The 26644-nt window shown below is 45.1% G+C and overlaps 1 protein-coding gene across 3 annotated transcripts in view; it reads right to left on the minus strand.

The window, feature by feature from the left end:
* Positions 1 to 26644, minus strand: part of acadsb (acyl-CoA dehydrogenase short/branched chain) — a 91694-nt gene that overhangs the window by 48697 nt on the left and 16353 nt on the right. For 2 of the 3 annotated variants that reach the window (XM_072479277.1, XM_072479278.1), the window contains exon 2: positions 11433 to 11592. The exons of the other annotated variant lie outside the window; for it this stretch is intronic. In XM_072479277.1, coding sequence (XP_072335378.1) covers positions 11433 to 11592 — 160 coding nt within the window. The remainder of the gene's footprint in view (positions 1 to 11432; positions 11593 to 26644) is intronic. 3 annotated transcript variants of the gene reach the window in all.

Consider the following 26644-nt stretch of genomic DNA (forward strand, 5'->3'; position numbering starts at 1 on the left):
TTTTCTGCTGAGGACATCAGATTTTTGTTTCTTTTTTTTTTTTAAATAAAAAGTTTCCCTTCGATTGGGCAGATAAGCCCGAAGTGCCAGAGCCTGCGCGGAAGCCACCCGAGATGCGGCCGTCACTCTATGCCGCCGCTCCGGAAGCCGGCTGCAATTATTCTTTCAGGACACTCTGATTTTCCTCTGGACGGTAACTCAGTAATTTAGCCAAATTTCTTATTACTTCCTCAATGTCCAATCTAATTTGAGAAATGTCAATCATCTGGATTTTTCTCTTCTCTCGGAGTTATAACTACTCACACATCCTCCTGTTTTTCTTCGCTATCAAAATACCTTTTGAGTATATTAAGATGTTTCCTTCTATATGGCATTTTATCAAATAAATTCACCTCACTCAATTTCCTTTCAATTGTTAAGGCCCATTAAATCTTGCTTTTAATGGCTCACCTACTACTGGTAAAAACACCAATACATTTCTCTCTATTAACAAAACAAGATTTTGATTTCATATGTATCTCTTTTTTCATCACATGTTGTGATAATTTTAAATTAATGGAGGGAGTCCCACGGAATCAATTAGGACCCTAATAAAAGACTCCTTCAATGCTAGAATGGGCATTAAGGATGCTGAGCTTGATTACTACTTGAGGTTTTCCTATCACCTGACACATTCGACAAAATGTTTTTACATTGAATCAAAGCCCACAAAAGGTCTGTGGGCAGCTGCAAGTGTAAATGTACACCAATCACCATTTATTTACCACTGACCACAAAATCCAGATGGTTAGTCTCTAGAAATTGTCATCTGAGAGTACCTTAAGAAATGGGTGTTTAAGAAATGTACCGTTAAGAAATGGGTGTTTATCAGTGATGTCAGAGTGTGGGTGGAGCTGGGCTGTCTGTCAGCTTTATACTTTCGTTTTAGGCTGTTTGCTGCAGGGTGTGTTTTAGTTTTGTTTTCAGTGTTGGAGCTGAAGCCAGACAACGCAGGTGTACTGTTCATCGCTCTGCCATGAAAAGACTATTTCTTGATCATTTGGTGAATTCGGAATTATAAATGTTTTCAGTAGTGAATGTAAACCTGATGTGCTTCTGTTAAAAGGTGTTTCTTTTGTCTTCTGGATGTTGTTTGGGAAGTTATTAAGGATTACTTAGTGTTGTATTCTTTGGGGGTTGTATTTGAATTGATGGTTGCGAATATGTTCACTGTATGTTTTAAAAAGGTTAACTTGAGTTCAGAGAATAAACATTGTTTTGCTTTAAAAAATACTTTTCCATTTCTGCTGTACCACACCTGCAGAGTGGGCCGTGTGCTCCCCATACCACAATCTATTAAAAGTTGTGGGTCAGGTGAACTCCATGATACTCTTTGGGGTTCTCTAAACCCTGGCCCATAACAAATTGGGGGCATGTCCGGGAAAAAAGTCTATCTATTGGATTGGCTTAGTGAACTTAAAGACAGTGAGGGGTGAGCATATTGTGGTTGCTTATCAGGTGTGGTATTCTAGTTTAAATGGGGACAATGGCTCTTTCAGAGGCTCTGAAGTTTTTGGGGGTGGACTCGGTCACACGCAGCACATTACGGACAGAGACTAAAAGCAGACGGTTAGATTTGGCAAAAACATTGCAATTAACATTACCTAACAAAATGCGAAAAGATGAGGTAATTATGGTGGTGGCTAAGCATTTAAAGTTGAGCGTCAAAGTCGAAGGCTTGGTGGGAATCTATTTAAATATATCCAAGCATTGCTAAGGTTTGATGAGAAGGAGGTAGAAACCTTTTTCATTTCATTTGAGAAGGTAGCTAAACAAGGAAATGGCCACAGGACATGTGGGTATTACTGATTCAAACAAAGCTGGTAGGTAGGGCTAGTGAAGTGTTTGCATCACTACCGGAGGAGGTATCTGGGACATATGAGGAGGTGAAAAAATCCATCTTAGGTGCCTATGAACTGTAAGAGGACCACTTAAATTGATTAAGGAAAAATTGGTGAGTGAGAAATCAGAACTTACATTATTGTATTATGGATGATTAAATAAAGCAGGTGAATTGGCTAGGCAACATTTAAAGGTTGCACAAAATGTGATGAAACGGGTAGCGGACACGAAATCCAAAGTTTGTCGTTTTGCCTGTGGAGATAAAGTTTTAGTATTATTACCAGTGGTAGGTGAACCTTTGAAAGCTAGGTTTTGTGGACCTTATCAGATTGAAAGGAAATTAAGTGAGGTGAATTAAGTGGTAAAAACGCCGGATAGAAGGAAAACTCACCGAGTGTGTCATGTGAATATGCTTTGAAAGGGAAGGAGAGAAAAAGGAGGAGGTTTTAATGATTCTAACTCAAAGTGACAAACCAAATCCAGATGACTTGGAATTTGACATACCTCAAATTAAATTGGAAAATGAGGATGTTCTTAAAAATTGAGATAAATTGTTGATTTACCTTCCAGAGGAAAAACGGACTGACCGGAAAGAGTTATTGATGTCACGTGGGCAAGTTTGTAGATGTTTGTAAATTGGGAAGTACTAAAATGGCTATACATGATGTAGACCTGGGAAATGCTGTTCCAATCAAACAACATCCATACAGACTTAACCCTTTAAAATTGGCACAGGTTAACAAAGAGATTGAGAGTATGCTTAAAAATGGCATAATTGAAGTGGGTTGCAGCCAAAGGAGCTCACCCATAGTGATGGTACCAAAACCAGGCGGTACCCAACGGTTGTGTGTGAACTATAGAAAGGTTAATGCAGTTACAAGAACGGACTCTTATCCTATCCCACGTTTGGAGGATTGCATTGAGTAAGTGGGACAATCAGCTTTTATTTCTAAACTGGATTTACTTAAAGGTTACCGGCAGGCACCTTTATCCGAAGGGGCGAAGGAGATTTCAGCTTTTGTGACTCCAGATGGTATATACCAATTCAAAGTTATGCCATTTGGCATGAAAAACACACCAGCCACATTTCAACGGTTAACTAACAAAGTTGTTTCAGGATTACCCAATTGTGCGGTAGACATCGCCGATCTGGTAATTTTCAGCCAGACATGGACAGAACATTTGAAACATCTGATGGAATTATTCGATCGACTTCAGGAGGCGGGTTTGATGATAAACCTAGCCAAAAGTAAATTTGGAAAGGCCCAAGTCACTTTCCTTGGCCATACAATCGGACAGGGTCGAATGGTCACACGGGATGTGAAACCAACAGTTATTGAGGAGTTTTCAATACCCTCAAGACGAAGGGAAATAATGCGATTTCTTGGCACGAGTGGATTTGATCGAACATTTGTGCAAACGTTTTGTAGCGTGATTGCTCCACTTATGGACTTGCTGAAGAAACGTCGAAAACTTCAATGGACAGCAGAGTTTCACCAGGCATTTGACTGCCTGAATGCTGTGATAACCAATGCTCCTGTGTTGGAGAATTACAAGGGACTCTGTGATCAGATTGAACTAAAGTATCTGACTTTAAGGAGACACGCCGAGGCGTAGAGGAATGGATGGATCGGGCAGAGATCTTCTTGTTCACAGAGACTGTCAATCGAGAAGGATTTCAGTTGGTGGGAGAAGAACGAAAAAAAGGTGGGCTATATTGTTGTACCTGTTTGCGTGTGTTGTTTGTTGAAACAAAAAGTATATTTACTGTGTGCATTTCTTAAAGGATGGTGAAAAGGTGAAAAATGAAACTATCTTGAAGTTGATGGGTTTTTTTTCTTGGGGGGGGGGGGGTGTCATAACAAATCACAATTCAAAATTAATGTTTTCCACATACAATTCAAAAATCTTTATTGGGATCTGGAAGGATTGGTAAATAAAACCCTATGCTCCATTTTTGTATTGATTGACAATTTTCCCTCCCATCATTAGCAAAACTTCAATTTCAATTCCCTTTTCATTTTTAATCTAGCAAATAGTATAACACAGATGTTTGCATTCCCCCAAATACCTTTGCTCATTCAAAATAAAGATTTCAATAAACTAAGGCTTACCTTAAGTGAAAAACAATTATATTTACCAATCCCTTATAGTTCATGCTAAGATCCATCTCATAATTCGAGCATAAAGTTCATTTTAAGCTATTTATGGCCTGCATTTAATTTACATATCAATTTCCTTCCCTCTAAATTATTATACTTCATTTAACACAGAAGAATGACCACAGAAAATCAAACATTATTAGAAATTCGCAGAGATATCAAATCAAGATAGATTCTGGTTGGTAGTTATGGGATGAGGGTTGTAACACCAGCTGTAGTGCTTTAACATTCTACACTATACACAAACAAGGTAGTGCACACAGCATGACCTTTGTTCTACTGAACGTGTCATTTTGTTTCCCTCATATCTCCCTTTTCGTTCGCCGTTAACTCCTATCTGGCTGTATTTATTCTCTGTCTCTTTCATTTTGACTGTCTTGTTTAGTTTGTTCTGAATGACCTCCTGTGCATGTTTCCTAACAGATGCAACATGAGCAGAATCAGGAAGTTGCACCGTAACAGAAGACCGATTCAAGATTGATTCTGGAGCTACTGGTAATTGCTGAAGAAGGTTCCCACATAATTCTAATAAGTGCTAAATTCAGACAATTGAAAAAGCAAGTCTTTCAGAAAGACACTGAAAGATTGCATTCTGATTGAAAAGACTAGAGCTGATTAATCTTTCCCTCCCCCCACAAAATGAAAACCAAAGAAATAAATAACATTTTCAATGAAAAGCAATAAATCTCAACAGGTCCACTAGCCCATGCCTTCATTTACTGCTATTAACCATATGTATATTGTGTGTGCTCAATTTTATTTCTTATTAACTGCATTTTAAATAAGAAATCAGATTCCTAAAGTGAAAATAGAGAGAGATATGAGAGTGGAACATTGTCTTCAATTTTACAGAGTGGAATTGGTGAGGCCGAAAGTGGTCACTGATCCAGGAATGTGGAATTTGATGGCAGGATAACATTACCGTATTCCAATCGTACCATATGGCAATCGGAGAGCAGGGAAGGCTACTAGAAGCAGAGGGCACAATCTCAGATAAAGGGACAATCCTTTAAAACAGAGATGAGGAGGAATTTCTTCAACCAGAGGGTGGTGAATCTGTGGAACTCTTTGCCGTAGAAGGCTGTGGAGGCCAATTCACTGAGTGTCTTTAAGACAGAGACAGATAGGTTCTTGATCGATAAGGGGAATCAGGGGTTATGGGGAGAAGGCAGGAGAATGGGGATGAGAAACATATCAGCCATGATTGAATGGTGGAGCAAACTTGATGGGCCGAGTGGCCTAATTCTGCTCCTATGTCTTATGGTCTTATTGTGGCTTGGAGGATGGGAAATCGGAAATTGAGGAGCCACTCACGGCAGAGTCTAGAGAGGCCGCAATTGGCAGTTGAGAGACAAAAGCTTCCTCAGGAACATGGAAGGACATTCCTGCACTGGGTTTGTTATTTTAAAAATTGCCCTCTAGGACCAGAGGGCATAATCTCTGAATAAAGGTGTATCAATTTAAGACTGAGATGAGGAGGAATTTCTTCTCAGAGGGTCAAAAGTCTTTGGAACTCCTCTCCACAGAGAGCTGTGGGGCAGAGTCCTTGTGTATATTTAACAGTGAGATAGATAGATTCTTGATCAGTAAGGGAATCAAGGGTAACGGGGAAAGGGCAGCAAAGTGGGCGTGAGGAATGTTAGATCAGCCACAATTCCATTGAATGGTGAAGCAGGTTCAAGGGGCCGTATTGTATTTCTTATGGTCTTATGAACCTGCAGCTTTTTACTGACTGGTTTCCCCAAGTGCTCAGAATATATGTCCAATTAAAATGCTTCCCCAAGATTGAACATTGGCAAAACAAGCTACCTGCCGGCAGAAAAATGGTATGCATAAGCACTAGGTTGAAGTTGCCTTGAAGTTGAGGCTTTAGACCTCAAGGAGTGTCAATACTGTGACCATTGTATCTATCGCTACACCATCTACATCCAAGCAATGGGAACCAGATAGAAATCAAAAGAGTTAAAATAACAAAAAAGCATTAAAAACAAAAAATGTTAGTCATGCAATTATGCATTTCTACGATGCAACTTATAAGTAGAAAATTTGTTTTTTAAAGAATGGACAGATTTGTGGCGCCAAAATCTCCAGTGATACTTCGAATACATTAATCCAAAGGAAGCAAGATATACATAAAACCGTCAACTACTATCAGTCAGGGACTTGGCAATGATGTCAAGAAGATAAATCTCCCTCTATTCTGTCCCCTGGCCCTGGTCTCCACAGCCAACATCAGAAATGTAGGTACTATTAAGACCTGCATCACCTTCATTCTCCCATTTCCCATGCCAGTCATTATGGCATCTCTGATCACCATTGTCAATTTGCAGAAATATGAACTTGAAACTACTGGAAAGCAAAGTAGGAATACCATAATAATGTCATTGTCACAACATTACAGACTTTTAACGGTCTGTTATACAGCCCCACCAAAAATAACCAGCTAACGGGGATCGGGGGAGAAGATAAGTGATGGTGAGCGGGGTATTGGAGGGGGACACAGGGATGGGATATGTGATGGTTAGTGGGGTATTGGAGGGGACACTGGTGGTGTTGGTGAATGTATAGACACCGAATTGGGACGATGTAGAATTTATGAGGGGGTTGCTGGCAGCAATCCCGGATTTAGCCTTGAATCAGTTGATCATGGGAGGAGATTTTAATTGTGTGCTAGAGCAAAGGGTGGACAGGTCGAGCCCCAGGTCAATGGGAAGGCTATAGATGGCAAAGGGGCTGGGAGGGTTCATGGAAAGGATGGGCATGGTGCACCCATGCCGTTTTAAGATCCCGGGGGGAGGGAGTACTGCTTCTTGCATGCTTACAGTGTATACTCCAGAATTGACTTTTTTGTGGTGAGCCATGAGGTGTTGGTAGGGGTGGAAGGGGGAAAGTATGCAGGGATAGTAATTTTGGACCATGCGCCGCACTGTCTGGAAGTTCGGCTTAGATTAGGGCGGGAGCAGAGGACGCGATGGAGGTTTGATTCGGGGTTGCTGGCAGACAGAGGGTTTTGTGTAAAGGTGCGGCCAATGATTAAGGATTATGCGGAGTTGAACCAGGACGGGGAGGTGTTAGCGGCCACATTCTGGGAGGCACTTATGGCAGTGGTCCGGGGGATTATCTCGTTTAAGGCACATTAGGATAGGGAAAGGAGGGAGGAGCACGAGCATTTATTGGGCGAGATAGTTGAGGTGGACAGGGAGTATTTGAGAGCACCCACACGGATGGATTGGCAGAAAGGAAAAAGCTACGGTAGGTTGAAGACATGGAGGGCGGTGGGGCAGCTGCGCAGGGCAAAGTGATGCAGTACGAGTACGGGGAGAAGGCAAGTCAAATGTTGGCACATCAGGTACGGAGGCAGGCTATGTCCAGGGAAATTTTGAGGGTATGGACTGAGACAGGGGAGGTAGTGTCGGAGCCGGGGAAGTTAAATGAGGCGTTTAGGGAATACTATAAAAGGAACTGTACAGGGCGGACCGGGGGGGTGGGAGAACAGGGGTCATGGTTCGGGGAGGCTGGTACGTGAATTGAACCGTGCTGCTGGCCTGCCTTGGTCTGCATTCAAAGCTAGCGATTTAGCTCGGTGCTAAACCAGCCCCTTTTGGCGACGTTGCATAAATGAAACTTAACAAAGCTGGTGGAGAAGGTTAGGGAGGATGGAGAAGGTTAGGGAGGATTTTAAGAGGTGGGACACACTGCATCTGACTCTGGCAGGGAGGGTTCAAGTGGTGAAGATGAATGTCCTGCCAAGGTTCCTATTCGCATCCGATTTTTGTACCATTGGCCTTTTTCTGGTAGGTTGATACTATTTCTTCAGAGTTTGCGTGGGCGGGGAAGGTGCCAAGGGTAAAGAGGGCCATGTTGCAGAGGCGGAAAGTGGGGATTTGGCATTGCCATACTTGTTACATTATTACTGGGCAGCAAACGTGTAGTAGGTGAGGCGGTGGTGGGAGGGAGGAGGGATAGAATGGGTTAGGATGGAGGAAGAATCTTGTAGGGGGTCCAACCTGAGGGCTATGATGACGGCGGCGTTGCCACCGGCACCAAGGAAATACATGGAGAGCCCAGTTGTGCAGTCCGCAGTGAAGGTGTAGAATCAGCTGAGGAGGCATTTTAGGATAGAAGGGAATATCGGTGTTAAATTGGAGAGTGTGGAGTGAGGCGCTATGCACTGGAAACGCGACCTCCTCATGCGCAAGGATGAGCCTGATACAATTCAAGGTGGCACACAGGGTGCACATGACTCAGGCGAGAATCAGTGGGTTCTTCCAGGGAATGGCAGACGAGTGCGAGAAGTGTGGGTGGGGATCAACAAACCATGCACATATATTCTGGGTCTGTGAGGGGTTGGAGAGATACTGGGCGGGAGTGTTCGCGACACTAACAAAGATTGTGGGGGAGGAGGTCGGGTCAGACCCAACGGTGGCGATATTTGGGATATCAGAGAATCCAGAGCTGATGGAAGGGAGGAAGGCCGATATCCTGGCCTTCGCCTCTTTCATTGCCCGGCGAAGGATCTTATTGGAATGGCGGTCGGCAATGCTGTTGAGGTGGCGGCCTGGCTAGGAGAATTATATGATTTCTCATATGGAAAAGATCAAATATAAACTGAAGGGCTCAGCGGAGGGCTTCGAAGCAAGGTGGGGACTGTTTGTGGCCATGTTTAAGAAGCTGTTTATCACAGGGAGGGCAGGGGAGATGACAATGGGCAAAAACCTGTACAAACTGTAGAATTGTATGATGGGGAGCTTGTTTCCCGGATTGTTCATGCTTTGTAACTGTTTGAATAAGTTTGGAATAAAATACATTTGAAAAAAAGATAACCAGCTAGCTACACACCCTATCTAATTTTCCATTTCTCCTATTTATAATTAAGTTGAAATCTAGTTGCCACAGATGAAAGTCTTCTAACCCTTTTCATTATCCAGACCCAACAGAGCTCTCTTTGTTTGCGACATAAAAAGCGAAGGACGAAATAGCTGGGGCCTTAACAGATATCTTTGCAGCATCCTTGAGCACGGGTGAGGTCCCGGAGGACTGGAGAATTGCTAATGTTGTCCCTTTGTTTAAGAGGGGTAGCAGGGATAATCTAGGGAATTATAGACCGGTGAGCTTGACGTCAGTGGTAGGCAAACTGTTGGAGAAGATACTGAGGGATAGGATCTATTTACATTTGGAAGAAAATAGACTTATCAGTGATAGGCAGCATGGTTTTGTGCAGGGAAGGTCATGTCTTACAAACCTAATAGAATTCTTTGAGGAAGTGACAAAGTTAATTGATAAGGGAAGGGCTGTAGATGTCATATACATGGACTTCAGTAAGGCGTTTGATAAAGTTTCCCATGGCAGGTTGATGGAAAAAGTGAGGTTGCATGGGGTTCAGGGTGTACTAGCTAGATGGATAAAGAACAGACTGGGCAACAGGAGACACAGAGTAGTGGTGGAAGGGAGTGTCTCAAAATGGAGAAAGGTGACTAGTGGTGTTCCACAGGGATCTGTGCTCAGACCACTGTTGTTTGTGATATACATAAATGATCTGGATGAAGGTATAGGTGGTCTGATTAGCAAGTTTGCAGATGATACGAAGATTGGTGGAGTTGCAGATAGCGAGGGGGACTGTCAGAGAATACAGCAAAATATAGATAGATTGGAGAGTTGGGCAAAGAAATGGCAGATGGAGTTCAATCCAGGCAAATGCAAGGTGATGCATTTTGGAAGAACCAATTCAAAAGCGGACTGTACGGTCAATGGAAGAGTCCTGGGGAAAATTGATGTACAGAGAGATCTGGGAGTTCAGGTCCATTGTACCCTGAAGGTGGCAACGCAGGTGGATAGAGTGGTCAAGAAGGCATACAGCATGCTTGCCTTCATCGGACGGGGTATTGAGTACAAGAGTCGGCAGGTCATGTTGCAATTGTATAGGACTTTGGTTAGGCCACATTTGGAATACTGCGTGCAGTTCTGGTCGCCACATTACCAGAAGGATGTGGATGCTTTAGAGAGGGTGCAGAGGAGGTTCACCAGGATGTTGCCTGGTATGGGGGGTGCTAGCTATGAAGAAAGGTTGAGTAGATTAGGATTGTTTTCGTTGGAAAGACGGAGGTTGAGGGGAGACCTGATTGAGGTCTACAAAATTATGAGAGGTATGGACAGGGTGGATAGCAACAAGCTTTTTCCAAGAGTGGGGGTGTCAATTACAAGAGGCCATGATTTCAAGGTGAGAAGGGGAAAGTTTAAGAGAGATGTGCGTGGAAAGCTTTTTACGCTGAGGGTGGTGAGTGCATGGAACGCTTTGCCAGCGGAGGTGGTAGAGGCGGGCACGATAGCATCATTTAAGATGCATCTAGACAGATATATGAACAGGCGGGAAACAGAGGGAAGTAGATCCTTGGAAAATAGGCAACAGTTTTAGATAAAGGATCTGGATCGGTGCAGGCTGGGAGGGTTGAAGGGCCTGTTCCCGTGCTGTAATTTTCTTTGTTCTTTGTTCAAAGCAACAATCAAAACGATTGAAGATAGCAAGTGATTTTTCATGCTGTAGGGAGGGAGGACCAGAACTTCCACTTCGGATTTTTTTTGTCCTCTGCAGGATGGAGAAAACAGCAAGAACACCAAATTGGCTTGCAGAATGTATACCATCATAATCAAGCTGCAAGGCAAGGAGCAGTAGAAGTGGGACAAACTGGCTTTCAGTTCTCCGGTCACACTATTGCTTCACAGCTCCAGGGTCCCAGGTTCAATTCTCGGCATGGGCCACTATCTGTTCGGTGTCTGCATGTATGGGGTTTCCTCCGGATGCTCCAGTTTCCTCCCACAGTCCAAAGATGTGCAGGTTAGGTGGATTGGCCATGCTAAATTACCCTTCGACGGGCAGCACGGTGGCAGTGGTTAGCATTGCTGCCTACGGCACGGAGGACTCGGGTTCGAATCCCAGCCCTGGGTCACTGTCCGTGGGAAGTTTGCACATTCTCCCCGTGTCTGTATGGGTTTCATCCCCACAACCCAAAAGATGTGCAGGGTAGGTGGATTGGCCACGCTAAATTGCCCCTCAATTGGAAGAAAATAATTGGGTACTCTAAATGTATAAAAAGAAAATTCCCTTAATGTCCAAACAAAAAAGGTTAGGTGGGGTTACTGGATTATGGGCATAGGTTGGAGGTGTAGGCTTAAGTTGGGTGCTCTTTCCAAACGCCGGTGCAGACTCGATTGGCCGAATGGCCTCCTTATGCACTGTAAATTCTATGATTCTTAAGCCTAATTTTAAGGGAATTGTTTTTTTTAAGATTTATCTGAATCTGGATTGCAATTCTCAGCAAGGATACACTGACAAATCACCAGCCTCATCAATGAATAAGACTGGTGTACAAAAACAAACTGGAACCAATTTACCTGTTTCTTTCATCATCATCTCTGCTTCAGTGAAAGTTTGTAGTGGTGCAATATTGGTGCCATAATCCCGGCCATTATCCAAAGCTACATCTGCAGTGGAAAATTTTGAAAGCTGCAGTTGAACTTTTGGAAATGTTGTCGTGACAAAACTTCTTCCCAGCTTTTGGTCATTCATGCAACATATAGATAAGAACAAAAATAAATGGGCGTCATTTAGCTTATAAATCAGGAGACAGTTATTGAATCATAGATTGGTTGCAGCACAGAAGGAATAAAAGTAAATTATAGTCATAGTTTTACAGCACAGAAAGAGACCCTTTGGCCCATCGTGCCTTACTCTTGTCCCATTTTTCAGTACTTGGTCCATTCCCTTGTATGCGATGGCATTCAAGTGCTCATCTAAATGCTTCTTAAATGTTGTAAGGGTTCCTACCTCTATCACTCTTTCAGGCAGTGAGTTCCAGATTTCCACTACCCTCTGGATGAAAATGTTTTTCCTCAAATCCCCTCAAAATTGTCTGCCCTTTGCCTTAAATCTATGTCCCCTGGTTATTGCCTCCTCTACCATGGAGAAAAGTTCCTTCCGATCTCTGTCCTTCATAAGTTTGAGGTTCCTCCCCACCCCTCAGCCTTCTCTGCCCGAAGAAAAGCAACAGTCAGCCTTTCTTTATAGCTGAAATGCTCCAGCCCAAATAATATCTGGTGAATGGTCTCTGCACCACTGCTAGTGCAATCACATCCTTCCTATAGTGTGGTGTCCAAAACTGCACACAGTACTCTAGCTGTGGCTTAATGAGTGTTTTATACAGTTCATCATAGCTTATGTTCCCTGCTGTTGTATTCTATGCCTCGGCTAATAAAGGCACGTATTCCATAGGCCTTCTTAACCACTTTATTTATCTGTCCTGTTGCCTTCAGGGATCTTTGGACATGCGCCCCAAGGTCCCTCTGGAATTTTTTTGCACCCATTTACCGGCAGGCATGGGGACATAGCCCCATTTTCGGAGAATCCCGGCCCTGAAGTCTCCTTAACACACAACTTCAGAAATATAAATTAATCTAAAACTTAAACATAAAACGACAGCTCAAAATCTCAACTAAAATAGTCAAACATGCCCTACCGTTCAAAAATCCCTCTTGGTTCTAATAAGTTCATACATGTCCAAGAGCTCAACTGCTCTGTTTAACGAGAGGCTCCAATAACCTTCCGGTCAGGGATATTAAATTAACTGGTTTGCGGTGGCCTGGTTTCTCACTTCACTCCATTCCTAAATAATGATATCTGCAATTTCCAATCTAAAAGGCACAATTCGTGAATCTGGACAATCCTCCTTCAGACATCAGATCTAAACGTATTTGTTTTGTTGTCTTCCTATGATTCATTGCACTACCCTTGTTCCAGTAATCATCCCCAAAATACCATTCACTTCATCCCAAAATCTAGCAAACTTAAGACACTTCAGGTTTACTGACTGCAAACAGTAAAAGGAAGCAGGTTCAGTAAGAGGATGTGAGATTACAATAAATTCAGTAAGATTACAATTGAAGTGGTAGTTAATTGATCAGTTATTCAACTCTGCAAAGGTTGTAAAAGTCAAATCTCAATTATGGAAACCATCAAACCTCAATTATAGAAACCATTGCAAGAGAAAATAATTCAACAAGAAACAAAAATTGTACACTACTGCAACTTGGGAGTTGACAGAGACAAGGACTCCAATAAGAGAGGTGGGGTAAAGCACTCTGGACTCATGTTCAACAGTAGGCCAAAGGGGCACTAAATGGTGGGCAGAAACTAGAAATTAAGCAGGAGGCCACAACCAGGAGTCCTTGGGAAGCTTCTCTGCAGTTAGGTTTTGGGGATGTAAGGGGGGGGGGGGGCGCAATGAGCCTTACACACGAGTGTCATAACCAAAATGCCTTGAAGCAACTGCCTTCATAATGAAAATTAAAATAGTAATCTCAGTGCCATTGGTGCTGTGGATAACATGAACAAATGTTAATTTTTTAAAAACAGGATCAGGTAAGAATATCAGGTACTACAATAAGCTATAAATCACTGCTGCAAAGAATGTTATTTCCACTGGATGAAACAGCAATGGCAAATATTTGGTTTTGGATATTCTTTTGGATAACTTTTAAATGCCAACGGTTAAATGGGGTGTGGTGTTGGGTGTTCTGACACACAGAAGAGCCAACACAGTTGCATATGGTACAACGCTTCTTTATTTAAACTCACTATTTACAACTTGGTCTTTGCACTCTGCACGTGGGGGGCTCCCTGCTTGTGGTGTTTCAACAGCTCTTTCTTGTTTCCTTCTCCCCAGACCTACTGACCTCCAGGTGTCGTGCTCGTGCTTTTTATGTGGTTGGTGTTCTTGTCTGTGATTGGTTGTGGTGTTGTGTACTCTGATTTGCCTGTTAGTGTGTCCATCATGATGTGTGTGTTTGAATATCATGACATCCCCCCTTTTTACAAAGATATGTGCCTACGTGGTAATAAATATGATCGTGACGTGAGTGCATCTAAGAGTGTGTGTGTGTCGTGTGCAGCATGTGTCTATGACGGAACTATGTACATGGGGCGATGTCGAGTGCGTCACATGAATCCAGTTGTACCATAACATAACAGAAATGCGAACGAGAGAAGAAGAAAAAAAATTTGAACAGTTGTCCAGTCAGACGACATCTGGAACGATAAACAACAACAGGTTATCATGTAAAATTGTCCAACTTATTAAACATATGAACTGTATTATAAGTCCATTCTAATGGGTTTGCGACGAATTCGGGTTGACCGCCTTAAGGGTGGATCAAGAACCACCGGCTGCTGTGCAGGCATGGCCATGGGTGGCGATGGAAAGGGCGTGATGTGCGGCAGCTCCACAAAGTCATCCTCGGAAGCCTGTTGAGGATCTGGCGTGTTGTGTGGCTGTGAGCGTGGAAGTCGGCGAAGGGCGCGCCGATTGCGGCGACGCACGGAACCATCCGGCATGCGAACCAGGAACGAGCGGGGAGCCACTTGTCGGAGGACTTCGGCCGGTGCTGACCAGCCACCATACGGTTGATGGACGCGTACTTTGTCTCCGGAGGACAGGGGGGGCAGGTCCATCGCTCGTGTGTCGTACCGACCTTTCTGGCGATCACGCTGCAGTTGCATGTTCCGAAGAACCGCCTCATGGTCTGTTGTCGGTGCCAGGACGGAAGGTACCGTCGTCCTGAGGGAGCGACCCATTAGTAGCTGCGCTGGCGAGAGGCCCGTGGATAACGGGGCCGATCGATAGGCCAGCAAGGCAAGGTTAAAGTCCGATCCGTCATCAGCCGCCTTGCACAGGAGCCGCTTTGCGATGTGGACACCCTTTTCAGCCTTCCCGTTCGATTGTGGATGCAGAGGGCTGGATGTCACATGAGTGAAACCATATGCTGCGGCAAAGGACGACCATTCACGGCTGGCAAAACAAGGTCCATTGTCTGACATGACAGTCCTTGGAATGCCGTGGCGAGCAAACGTTTCCTTGCAGGCCCCAATGACTGCGGACGACGTCAGATCATGGAGAGGCATGACTTCCGGGTAGTTTGAGAAGTAGTCTATAATAACAATGTAATCTCTGCCGAGCGCGTGAAATAGGTCAACACCCACCTTCGCCCAGGGGGACGTCACCATCTCGTGTGGTAGAAGTGTTTCCGGAGGTTGCGCTGGCTGAAACCTCTGACAGGTTGTGCAGTTGAGCACCATGTTGGCTATGTCTTCATTAATACCCGGCCAATATACCGCCTCCCGGGCCCTTCGTCTGCATTTTTCGACGCCCAAGTGGCCTTCGTGTAGTTGACGAAGAATCATCTGGCGCACACTGTGTGGAATGACGATCCTATGCGATTTCATAAGGACCCCGTCTATATTGGTGAGATCATCTCGCACATTATAAAACTGGGGGCACTGCCCTTTTAGCCACCCTTCCGTCATGTGGCGCATCACTCGCTGCAGCAGAGGGTCAGTCGCCGTCTCTGCGCGTATGTGGGCCAGACAAGGATCATCAGCTGGCATATTTGCTGCTGTCAGAGTCACGTGTGCCTCAATTTGACGCACGAACCCCTCCGCATCTGGTGGTGTGCTCACTGCTCGGGAAAGAGTGTCCGCCACTATGAGTTCCTTCCCCGGAGTGTAGATCAGTTCAAAATCGTACCTCCTGAGTTTAAGTAAGATGCGCTGGAGGCGAGGAGTCATGTCGTTCAGGTCTTTGTTAATGATGTTGACCAGGGGGCGGTGGTCAGTTTCGACCGTGAATCGTGGCAGGCCATACACATAGTCGTGGAACTTGTCCAGTCCAGTTAACAAGCCCAGGCATTCTTTTTCGATTTGCGCGTAGCGCTGTTCGGTAGGGGTCATGGCTCGTGAGGCATACGCAACCGGGGCCCATGATGACGTGCTGTCTTTTTGCAGGAGTACCGCTCCAATACCAGATTGGCTGGCGTCTGTTGAGATCTTTGTAGGGCGAGTCGTGTCAAAGAAGGCCAGCACTGGTGCCGTGACCAGTTTGTGCTTGAGCTCCTCCCATTCCCGCTGATGCGACTGGTGCCAGTTGAATTCCGTCGATTTTTTTACGAGATGGCGCATGTTTGTTGTATGAGAAGCCAGGTTGGGAATGAACTTCCCAAGGAAGTTGACCATGCCCAGGAATCTTAAGACAGCCTTCTTGTCAGCCGGTCGTGGCATGGCTGTGATGGCGCTAACCTTGTCTGCATCGGGACGGACCCCGGACCTTGAGATGTGGTCCCCGAGGAATTTCAGCTCCGTCTGGCCGAAAGCACACTTCGCACGGTTGAGACGCAGGCCATTTTGCCGTATGCGGGTGAAGACACGTCGAAGACGATGCATGTGTTCCTGCGGAGTGGTGGACCAAATGATGATATCGTCCACATATACACGTACCCCTTCGATGCCTTCCATCATCTGCTCCATAATGCGGTGGAATACTTCAGATGCCGAAATGATGCCGAATGGCATCCGGTTGTAGCAGAATCTGCCAAAAGGGGTGTTGAATGTGCATAGTCTTCGGCTGGCCGGGTCCAGTTTGATCTGCCAGAATCCTTTGGACGCATCCAATTTAGTGAATATGTTGGCTCGCGCCATCTCGCTGGTGAGGTCTTCTCGTTTCGGGATGGGATAGTGTTCCCGCATGATGTTGTTGTTCAGATCTTTTGGATCTATACATATACGGAGCTCGCCAGAGGGCTTCTTTACACAGACCATGGAGCTGACCCATGGCGTGGGCTCCGTGACCTTGGATAGGACCCCTTGGTCCTGAAGAATCTGCAGTTGTGCCTTGAGGCGGTCTTTGAGAGGCGCAGGAACCCTGCGAGGTGCGTGAACGACAGGGATGGCGTCCGGTCTGAGTCGAATCTTGTACGTGTGTGGCAATGTCCCCATGCCTTCAAAAACCTCCTGGTTGTGAGCAAGGAGGGAATGGAGATTCGCGTGGAACTCAGCATCCGGGAAGTCGGATATCTCATCTGGAGAGAGAGACATGATGCGCTGTACCAGGTGAAGGACCTTACACGCTTGTGCGCCCAGTAACGAGTCCTTTGATGAGCCCACAACTTCGAAGGGGAGTGTGGCCGTGTACCCCTTGTGAGTCACCTGTAGCTGGCAAGATCCTACGGACGGGATAACGTTCCCGTTATAGTCAACCATCTTAAGCCGGGATGGTGTGATGGGTGGTTTGACCTTCATGGCCTGGACTGCAGAGTAAGCAATCAGGTTGGCGGATGCGCCGGTGTCCAGACGGAAGGCGACGCGCGATCGGTTGACCGTCAGGGTGGCACACCACTCATCGTCTGGATTGATGGCATTGACCTTGTTGACATCAATGACGGCAACTCGGAAGTCATCCTGGTCATCTGCATCACTTAACTGGAAGTCGTGATGCGTGGGCTGGACGGTCCTGACTCGTGTGCGAGGTTGTCGAGGATGCGCCGGATCCATGGGTTGAGCCGCACGACAGCGGGCTGCGTAGTGGCCTATCATGGCACATCTGTTGCACTGTCGGTATTTTGCAGGACATTGCCCTTTTAAGTGTAGACCTCCACACTTGCTGCACGTCATGACGTCACGACGTTCGTTGCGCCACTGCGCATGCGCAGTGCGATCTTGCGGTGGGCGCGCCTGCGCAGTGCGTCCCTCGTTGTGGCCGTTATTCTTGGCGCGCACCTGCGCGGGAGACCGCGAAAAGCGCGGGAAGCGGCCGCTGTCGTCCGGGCCGTGGGGCGGGAAGAAATCGACGGCCTGGATGCGTTCAACGTCGTGGGCGGCCTGGCTTGCCGATTCGACGGCTGGGGACCCCCTCCGTGCCAACTCGGACGCCTGAAATCGGGCAAAACGGCAGGCAGCATTTTCATGGAGGACACAGGCTTCCACAGCAGACGCTAAGGTGAGGCTCTTTATTTTAAGAAGCTGCTGGCGTAGGCCACTAGAGGCAACGCCAAAAACAATCTGGTCCCTGATCATGGACTCTGTGGTGGTGCCGTAACCGCAGGACTGCGCTAGAATCCGGAGGTGCGTCAAAAAGGGTTGAAAAAGCTCCTCCTTACCTTGCAGGCGTTGCTGAAAGATGTATCTTTCGAAAGTTTCGTTTACTTCAGTTTGAAAGTGCTGGTCCATTTTGAGGATGACCGTGTCATATTTGGCCTGGTTTTCGCCTTCCTCGAACACCAGTGAATTAAAGACATCGTTTGGGTGGGGGCCTGCGTAGAAGAGGAGCATTGCAATCTTCGAATCATCCGAGACATTCTGTTTTTCGGTGGCACGGATGTACAGGTCAAATCGCTGCCTGTAGAGCTTCCAGTTGGTGCCTAGGTTCCCCGTGACTTGCATCGGCTGCGGTTTGCCGGTGTGGTCCATGTCCAGAATGGCAGGTTGGTAGGCAGGTATCGATCCACTCCTGTACCATGTGGTGTTGGGTGTTCTGACACACAGAAGAGCCAACACAGTTGCATATGGTACAACGCTTCTTTATTTAAACTCACTATTTACAACTTGGTCTTTGCACTCTGCACGTGGGGGGCTCCCTGCTTGTGGTGTTTCAACAGCTCTTTCTTGTTTCCTTCTCCCCAGACCTACTGACCTCCAGGTGTCGTGCTCGTGCTTTTTATGTGGTTGGTGTTCTTGTCTGTGATTGGTTGTGGTGTTGTGTACTCTGATTTGCCTGTTAGTGTGTCCATCATGATGTGTGTGTTTGAATATCATGACATGGGGGTAGAGCAGTTAAACTTTCACTTGTGTTTAAAATGTGAATGATAAACAGCCTGTGACAGGAAGGGACTAACTAAGAGTAAAATAGTAGATAAAGCCAGACGTTACAAATGTAATAAATGGACCAAACTAAAGGCTCTGTATCTGATTGCACATAGCATTTGAAACAAAACAGATGAACCAATAGTGCAAATGGAAATAAATAAGTACAATCTGATCGTCTTTATAGACATGGCTACAGGATGATCTATAATGGGACCTGGATATTGAAGGGTAGCGATGTTTAGGAAGCTACAAAAAGGTAGAAGGGCAGTTCTGTTAATTAATGATGGGTGTTAGCATGTTAAAGAAGGATGGCCTAAGTTTAGAAAACCAGGATGTAGAAGTGGTTTGGATGGAGATGAGAATGATAAAGGCAAGAAGTCGCTTGTGGGAATGGTGTCATTGTAACTACACGGTGGGGCACAGTGTAAATGAAGAGATAATGAGAGTGTGTTAGAAAGGTATGATGATAATCAATGAAGGATTTGAATCTACATTTAGATTGGAAAAAGATGGGCAAAGGAAACCTAGATGTTCATAGAATGCTTTCAGGATAGTTTTTTAAAATAAAGTCCTGAAGCAAACCAGAGAGCAGGCTATACTAGACCTGATATTGTGCAAAAAGGCACCACTAGATAGCAGTGATCATAATATGATTGAATTTTAAATTCAGTTTGAGGGAGAGAAGGCTGGGTCGAAGACTACTATTTTATACTTAAATAAGGGCAATTATGAGGGCATGAAAACTGAGCTAGCTAAAGTGAACTGGCAAATGAGATTTTAAAAATACATGAGAACCCCAGTTCTAGAAATATGTTTTCCATAGACCACACAATACAACATAATCCCAACTTCAGGCACAGGACAGAACGATCATCATTTCACATATTTATACTGAGAGGACCAGCAGCTATAAATTCCTATTATGGTCAGTGCAGTCAGTACTTCCCATCACACCAAATGAAACAGGATGAAAAAAATCGAGCGCTACCAGGAGCAAATGGTCTCAGAATAAAAGAGGACCCCGATACAACCCCGAGCCCATACTCCTCCAGTGCACACCCACCAGCAAGGATGAAAAGAGAAAAAGCTGCTTGTACAAAAAAGGGTGCATCCCAACCATGGGGGGGGGGGGGGGATAACAGGATATCAACCACCATGTAGGGCCCGGCTCAACCCCACACCCTTGTGCACTTAGGAGTCAATAAGCCAAGTATATTCAACCTTATCAAAAATCTCAGCCTCTCAGGATGTCCCTATTAAATGCCTTTGAGAATAAGTTTGTACATGTCCAAGAGCTCAACTGCTCTCTCTAACGAGAGGCTCCAATAACCTTCCGACCAGGGATATTAAATTGACTGGTTTGCAGTGGCCTGGTTTCTCACTTCACTCCATTCCTAAATAATGACCTTTTGCTCCTGGTATAATCCCAAGCAGTATAGGGCGCAACAGGATATCAACTCACAGCACCGGACTTGGCCTAGTCCAGTACCTGAGACAAAGGAATCAGTACTCCCAGGACACACAGCACATGCCAGGATCCGCCACCTAGTCAGCCCTGCACCTCATCAACCGCACCCAGCGTAGTGCATCAACCACCGAAGCAAGGAAAGCAGACTGGCTCACCCAGATGAGAGAAGAAAAAACCCTCCTAAGGGAGGAATGCCCAGATAAACCCAAGAATATTCGACACAAATCAGCACTGTATGCCACTGCAAGGAGGATATCAGGGGACGTGGCAGCACTGCCTCAACAAAGACAAAAACACTGCCTTCCCATGGAAGACCTAATCCAGACATTGAGAAAACCACCACATAAGATCACTTGGACGAAGGCACCCAACCCCCCAAACCAAGGAAGGCCTCTAACAATGCAGAGGCATCACATGCAGACTCTCAATGCAACAAATTGAGAAGGGCTAAACCAACCACACGCAGGCTTAGGCCACCTTTCATTTCCCTCAACCACTTTAGCCTTAAAAACACCAATAGCAAATAAGAATCAGAAGGAACCCAGTCCTCTACGGGATACATGATCTGCACAGGCCTTTGAAGGAGACGAGTACGGATTCGCAAAATTAAAAGCAACAAAAATGAAAACCTGATATAGCTTTACCTGGGGGCTATCCTCAACCCAAGTGAGGACTAATCTAACCCTAACACCCACCACCACACCAACTATCTACCCATCACACACATGGCTCCACTCTTCTTCTCTACAAACAAGATATGGGATGCCGAAAATCCACTCCCTTCGCATGAACGCAAGGAATATAGCACATAAAAAAAGGATAAAACTGCACAAAACACAAGTCACTTTACCGATTCAGTATGGATTTGTGCTAAAACAGGATAACGAACGACCCTTGTACACAGTCTTTTCAGGAGAAAAGTCAGCAACATTAAAACAACAGCATAATAACAAGAGAACAACAAAGTCCAGGATTATTGATGAACTGCAGGATGACAACACAATCTATGTCACTTGGAAAGGTCAAAGACATGACAGGATAATTGACCAACACTCCGGATCTCTGAAAGTCCCAACGAACACCTTTGACCCAGCGCCCAGAAACTTAGGTTGGGGGGCATGACTCAACATGACCAGCTACCTCCAACCCTCATGGTGAGCATCAAAAACAGGACTGTATAGTGTAGCCACCTGAGCCACTTCCCGACTTAAAATGGAGAACTGCAAAGGCTGAAGGCAAATTAAGCCAACACAGGTACAGACTAGCAAATACAGAGATCATGTATATTGGAACCCGCAAAACAACCAGACAGCACCGAAACCAGCAGCCATCTGCATAGTAATGTAGCAGCCATCTACATAGTAATGTGCGATTCCCAGGCACAATGGCAACAGTTAAGGTAAACAAAGCCAAGCCAGACTCCTCGGCGCCAGCAGGAGCCAAGACAAAGGAAGGCCAACGGATACTTAGGACCACCCAGCGATCAGGGAACCGCTCCAGCATTGGAGAAATCGATCCAAGTGATCAGAAAGTAGTCCGATCACTTGGAACCAGGTACGGGGTCCGCCCCGAAGGGCGGGAAGCCCCTGGGGACTATAAAGTAAATCCCCCAAGTTCAAATCGTCCTTCTTTGGCAGGGTCACTCAGCAACTTGAACCAACCCTTGACAGTGACCTGTCTTGTTGCCTCCAAGCAAGTAAGTCTCAAGTCAACGCTCGCTACGAGATAGGCGCTCCTAGCTACCAGTCCATACCAGCTTTTGAATCCCGCAGACTCAGGACCTGAACGAAAGGCCATTTGTTCCCCAGACCTGGTGGGCCAATCCAAAGTTAAATATAGGCCTGTTAGTTATAGAAATAGCCTAGAAAGTAGAGTTTAGGCATGAGTAGCGATTTACTGTGTATAATAAATGTGCTTTGAATCTTACTAATTGGTGTGTTGAGTTATTGATCATTATTTGAACTTGAACCTCGTGGCGGTATCATAAAGATACCTGGTGACTCTGGAGCAAAGGTTATAAAACAGAGCCAATTGAACCAACCAAAAGTTAGCAACAATAGGCCTTGTGGTCAGGGACTCCACCCAACCCCAGGCCACAAAGTCCAGATACAATGTGCTCCGTCAAACCTTCTCTCAAGGATACTTCGCAGTTCATCAAAGTGAGGAACAAAAGCCTGTGCCATAAAGCCAAGATCATCATCCAAAATACATTCACAATGTCATCCTGATGCAAACAGCATCATCAAGGCGCAAAACCGCCACCACAAGCTGGGCCCCAACCCACCCATCTCCAATCAAACAAGGATTCTGATTCAGTTTGGCTCTTCACCACCAAACTCAGACCACGATCGTCCGGGGAAATAGTGCAAGACACATATCCCAGAAAAAGACCCCAGGATAAAACGAAGGATTAAAAGTGTGGAGCCAGGGCTCACGAAAACCCAGCCACTCCTGCATTCACATCACGTGACACCCGTGACCAAAAGATTAATAACGACGGAAAAATTATAGCACAAAAGGAAGCATGGTAGAAATATATGGACAGATAATAAGAGTTTCTATCGATATTTAAGTAAGGAAAGAGTTAACCAAGTGAGCGCTGGTCTTATAGAAAGTGAGTCTGGGGAATTAACAATGGAAAATAAGGAGATGGCAGATGAATTGAACAGGTATTCTGCAATTGTCTTCTGAAGATACAAGTAATAATAATAATACATCCCTGGAATAGTTGTAAATTGGAAGGGAGGACCGCAGGAAAATTACATTCATCAAGGAAGTGGTACTGAGCAAATTATTCGAGCTGCGGGCTGACACATTCCTGGATCCTGAAGGACTTCATCCTAGATCCTTAATTGCGTTGGTTTAAATTTTCCAAAATGCCTTAGATTTGAATACGGTTCCATTAGATTGGTACAGGGTTTCCCAAACTTTGCCAGCCATGGAACTCTTAAACTGAGGGGTAATAGATATAGGACAGAGGTCAGAGGTAGGTTCTTTACGCAAAGAGTGGTGAGGCCGTGGAATGCCCCACCTGCAACAGTAGTGAACTCGCCAACATTGAGGGCATTTAAAAGTTTATTGGATAAGCATTTGGATGATAATGGCATAGTGTAGGTTAGATGGCTTTTGTTTTTTGACTTCCCATGTCGGTGCAACATCGTGGGCCGAAGGGCCTGTACTGCGCTGTATCATTCTATGTTCTATGTTCTTTTGACTACTGTTATATGAACCCGCTGATGTTCAAAATGAGGGTATCCAAAATCCTATAAAAGAAACTTGGAATGCTGGAACTTAACAGGTTTTTTTTGCAATTTAATGCAATAAAAGAAATGAAGCCTGATGACAAATGGGGTCAGACTGTTGTGATGCCACCATTAAACACATCTCTTTCTCCCCCCCACATCAAATCAATCAGCATTCCACAGGCACCTCTTCCTCCGTGACACCCTGGTCCACTCCTCTATCACTCAAACCCTTCATCCCCTTCCCACGACACCTTTCCATCACCTGCCCTTTACCTCCTTACCACCCAAGGGCCCAAACACGCCATTCAGTTGCTGTAGCATTTCACTTGTACCTCCTTCAATTTGGACGACTGTATTCCCTGCTCACAATGCGGTCTCCTCGACATTGGGGAGACTAAGCGCAATCTGGGTGACCACTTTGCAGTACACCTTTACTCTGTGCGCATGACCCCAACCTTCTAGTCACTTGCCATTTCAACTCAGCATCTTGCTCTCGTGGCCATATGTCCATCTTTGGCCTGCTGCAATGTTCCAGTGATGCCCAAAACAAACTGGAAGAACATACCTCTTCTTCCGATTAGGCACATTATAGCCTTCTGGACTCAACATGGAGTTCAACAACTTTAGACTGTGATCTTTCCCCTCCATCTTGAATCCCCTCCTTAGTATTTGTTGTTTTTCAGTTCCCTTGGCCTGCCCCAACTATTACGATCCCAATGGATGTTATAACTGACAGGAAGATCCCAGAAAATTCTGTCTCAAAAGACCGTAACTTTTATTGTTTTTTAAACATGGAGGAACAGTCACAGGGAAAACATTTATTAAACACGAAAAAAGTGGATTATAATACATTCCTTTACTCCCCCCTTAGCTTATCAACTATGTACAAATTTTAAGATTAGTACAGATTACAAAGTACATCTTAAATTACAATGATTATATTAATACACAAAGTCCGTTTTAAGCATACCAGATCACGGTGGGCAAATACATTCTCCACTCTGAACACCAGTGAATGTTTGTCGGTGTTGCCTCAGAACCCCCCCCCCCCCCCCGGGGATGATTTGTTATGTGAGAGTTTCCACACTCCACTCCCAAAAGCACACTTGAAAATCTTCTCTAAGTATGCTTTTCCGGACCGATTTGCATTCTAAAAACCAGACCAGGTTTTCCGTCACTTTTAAACAAAGCTTCCCTCCAACAGAGAATCTTGCACAGATTTCACACCAATCCCATTAGGATTTCTTGGTTTTGACTGCTGTGCAAACTGCTCACAATTGCTTTAACATTCGATTCATAGACTGTATTAAAATGGCATCAAACATTGTTTTTTAACCCTTGAAGGCTGTTATCACACTTTAAATCTGGTCACTGCAACTCTCTTTAACAAAGAATGCTTTATTTACTCTTCCTTGAACTATTGAGCAATTGCCATGAATTGGCTTGGAGACAACAGTACACATTATTCAAAGGGCCTCAACTGGTTACATCTCTCCCAGTAACGAGGTTAAAATGGCATTTCAGATAATAATCAAGTGTGATTAGCTTACGGAGGAGAAACAGATTAGAGACAATTGGGAAGGTCCCGGAGATATACCTATCAATAGATGAGGAAGTTGATAGGGATAGGCGACTGAATATACAGAAGGCATAATCAAAGAACAACAAAGTCCAGACCCCGAGAAGCCAGAAGAGGCAGTTAGCATTGAGCAGTCTCAGAAAGTGGACAGGCTAGTTTCTAGCCACCAAGCGAAAGGCAAAGTTTTCAGCAATTAAGCTTCTAAGTCTTAGAGCCAAGGAAGTACAGAAAAAGTTCATAACAACAGTTTTTAAATATCTTTGTTAGACCAGGAACAGAAGACTCCCAGATTTGAGTATCATCCCTGTATTGTGTGCTAACTGTAGCCGGTTATTCAATTTGGATGTTGTTTGAGGATCGGGGAAGTCTTACAGAGTTCAGGTATCAGAGATTATATTTGGCAAGGGGTACATTCTAGAAAACTGTATGCGTGTAGAAATTCATACATCGTAATTGTGTGCGAATAGAGTCGTCCTATTTGTGTACAGTACCTGTCTTTTCTTTAGGTTAATAAATAGTCTTAATAGTTACACGACCGTGCTATATTTTCTCACTGGGGTTTGACTGGTCTCCTCACACCAAATCAGAACAAAATTATACACCCCACGAACCGGTGTTCCAAGTTGAGATACCCGCACATGTGTTCTGCGACATACCTTGGTCTCTGTTCACTTAACTCCAGACTTTGGACACTTCTCTTAATTCCTCTAGTTTCCTCAACTAGCTGTTCTTCAGATGGCTGCACTGGTTTTCTTAATCATTACTCCATGGTATGGCTTTTCATCTAGCAAAGCCGAGAGATGCTCCTTCCCTACCATTCTAAACAAACTGCTTCTAGCAGAGCTGTGAGAGCTACCTTCTCTCTCACTCCATATCTCCAACTGCAATGAAATTAGTTAACCAAACCTTAAAGGCTTAGAAGGTTGTAGCCACCTGGGTTGGCCAATTCCCGACGTAAAATGGAGGACAGCAAAGGCTGCAGGGAAATTCAGCCAACACAGGCAGAAACTAGCAGGTGCAAGTTACTGTGTATTAAACTCTGCAAAAGCCCAGCCAGTATCGATACAAGCAGCCATCTGCATACTAATGAGCGATCCCCAGATACAATTGAAACATTTGGGATAAACAAAGCCAAGCCAGACGCCCCTGCGCCAGCAGGATCCAACACAAAAGAGGTTAACGGACACCTCAAGACCGCCCATCGATCAGGGAGCCGCTCCAGTATTGGAGAAATCGAACCAAGCGATTGGAACAAAGTCCAATCACTTGGAACCAGGTACAGGGTCCGCCCCGAAAGGTGGGAAGCCCCTGGGGACTATAAAGTTAAGCCCCCAAGTTCAAATCGTTCTTCTTGACCGGGTCACTCAGCAACGCGAACCAACCCTCGACAGTGACTGGTGCAGCTGCCACGGAAATCCAGTAAGTCTTAAGTCAAAGCTCGCTATGAGATAGGCGCTCCTAGCTACCAGTCCGTACCAACTTCGAATCCCGCAGACTCAGAACCCGAACGAAAGGCCATTTGTTCCCCTTACCTGGTGGGCCAGTCCAAAGCTAAGTATAGGCCTGTTAGTTGTAGAAGTAGCTTAGATGTAGAATTTATGCACGAGTAGTGATTACTGTGTATAA

The sequence above is a fragment of the Scyliorhinus torazame genome, chromosome 16 (genome assembly GCF_047496885.1).
Source record: "Scyliorhinus torazame isolate Kashiwa2021f chromosome 16, sScyTor2.1, whole genome shotgun sequence".
In the NCBI taxonomy this organism is placed as follows: domain Eukaryota; kingdom Metazoa; phylum Chordata; class Chondrichthyes; order Carcharhiniformes; family Scyliorhinidae; genus Scyliorhinus; species Scyliorhinus torazame.